The 1,892-nt window shown below is 62.3% G+C and overlaps 1 protein-coding gene across 1 annotated transcript; it reads left to right on the top strand.

Moving 5' to 3' along the window:
- Positions 1–6: 6 nt before the first annotated feature.
- On the top strand, positions 7–1,294 carry LOC107307667 (adenosine deaminase tRNA specific 3; the record flags this gene model as incomplete). Its single annotated transcript, XM_032441911.1, has 1 exon — positions 7–1,294. A coding segment is annotated over exon 1 (1,051 nt), but the record flags the coding sequence as incomplete, so codon positions are not given.
- Positions 1,295–1,892: the final 598 nt, after the last annotated feature.

Here is a 1,892-nt window from a genome sequence, read left to right as displayed (position 1 = left end):
ACCCCTATATCCCCCCCTATACCCCCTGTATCCCCCCTCCCCCCCCTGGAGCTCCTATTGGGTCCTGGGGTGTCCCCATACGGTTTAGGTCCCCCATTCCTCGTCCAGGTCCCAGCTCGGGTCCCAAAGGCCGGACCCGAAACGTGGGGGGCCATAAGGGCTGGATTATGGCCATGGGTGTCCAGGGGGGGTCGAGGTGACAGAGGGGACATAGAGGAGGAAGAGGTGGGTGACACGTCGGCCATGATGGCGGCCGTGATGGCGGCTCGATGTGGGGCCGGGTTGGGGATGGTGCCATCGGGGGCGGCCGTGGTGGATCCTATAACGGGGAGGGTGGTGGCCACGGCTTGGGATAGGAGGAGGGGGGGGCACCCGTTGGGGCACGCCGTCATGGAGGTGTTGGGTGCTGTGGCCAGGGGGCAGAGGGGGGGGGATAAAGGGGGGCCCTATGGGGGGCACATGGGGATGGGGGGGCCACATAGGGGTATAGAGGGTCCTAAAGGGGGTGAGAAGGGGATGGGGGGTATAGAGGGTCCCTATGGGGGTATAGAGGGTCCCTATGGGGGGCACAAGGGGATGGGGGGACCACATAGGGGTATAGAGGGTCCCTATGGGGGTGAGAAGGGGATGGAGGGACCCCATAGGGGTATAGAGGGTCCCCATAGGGGTATAGAGGGTAACAAGGGGGGTATAGAGGGCCCTAAAGGGGGTGAGAAGGGGATGAGGGGACCCCATAGGGGTATAGAGGGTCCCTATGGGGGTGAGAAGGGGATGGGGGGTCCCCATAGGGGTATAGAGGGTCCCTATGGGGGTATAGAGGGCCCTAAAGGGGGTGAGAAGGGGATGGGGGGACCCCATAGGGGTATAGAGGGTCCTAAAGGGGGTGACAAGGGGATGGGGGATATAGAGGGTCCCTATGGGGGTATAGAGGGTCCTAAAGGGGGTGATAAGGGGATGGGGGGTATAGAGGGTCCCCATAGGGGTATAGAGGGTCCTAAAGGGGGTGATAAGGGAATGGGGGGTATAGAGGGTCCCTATGGGGGTGAAAAGGGGATGGGGGGCATAGAGGGTCCCCATAGGGGTCACAAGAGGAAGGGTGACCCAGAGGGGGGGATAGGGGATCCCCATAGGGGTGAGAAGAGGAAGAGTGGCCCAGAGGGGGGTATAGAGGGTCCCAATGGGGCTGATATGGGGCTGGGGGTCTCAGTGGGTCCCAGTGGGGGTATAGGGGGTTCCCATAGGGTTGATATGGGTCTGGGGGGCACAGAGGGGGATATAGAGGGTCCCAATGGGGGTATAGGGGGTCCCAATGGGGTTATAGGGGATCCCAATGGGGCTATAGGGGATCCCAATGGGGCTATAGGGGCTCCCCATAGGGCCGCTATGGGGCTGGGGGGTCCCAATGGGGCTATAGGGGATCCCCATAGGGATATAGGGGATCCCAATGGGGCTATAGGGGCTCCCCATAGTGCCGCTATGGGGTCCGTGGNGGGTCCCAATGGGGCTATAGGGGATCCCCATAGGGATATAGGGGATCCCAATGGGGCTATAGGGGCTCCCCATAGTGCCGCTATGGGGTCCGTGGGGGGCACAGAGGGTCCCAATGGGGCTATAGGGGATCCCCATAGGGATATAGGGGATCCCAATGGGGCAATAGGGGATCCCAATGAGATTCCCCATAGGGCCGATATGGGTCTGGGGGTCACAGTGGGTCCCAATGGGGCTATAGGGGCTCCCCATAGGGATATAGGGGATCCCAATGGGGCTATAGGGGCTCCCCATAGGGCCGCTATGGGGCTGGGGGGTCCCAATGGGGCAATAGGGGATCTCAATGTGGGTCCCCATAGGGCCGCTCTGGGGTCCGTGGGGGGCACAGGGGGTCCCAATGGGGC

Source organism: Coturnix japonica, unplaced genomic scaffold (genome assembly GCF_001577835.2).
Source record: "Coturnix japonica isolate 7356 unplaced genomic scaffold, Coturnix japonica 2.1 chrUnrandom763, whole genome shotgun sequence".
Taxonomy (NCBI): Eukaryota; Metazoa; Chordata; class Aves; order Galliformes; family Phasianidae; genus Coturnix; species Coturnix japonica.
The sequence above is the reverse complement of the archived record's forward strand: the minus strand, read 5'-3'. Positions and strand labels throughout refer to the sequence as shown.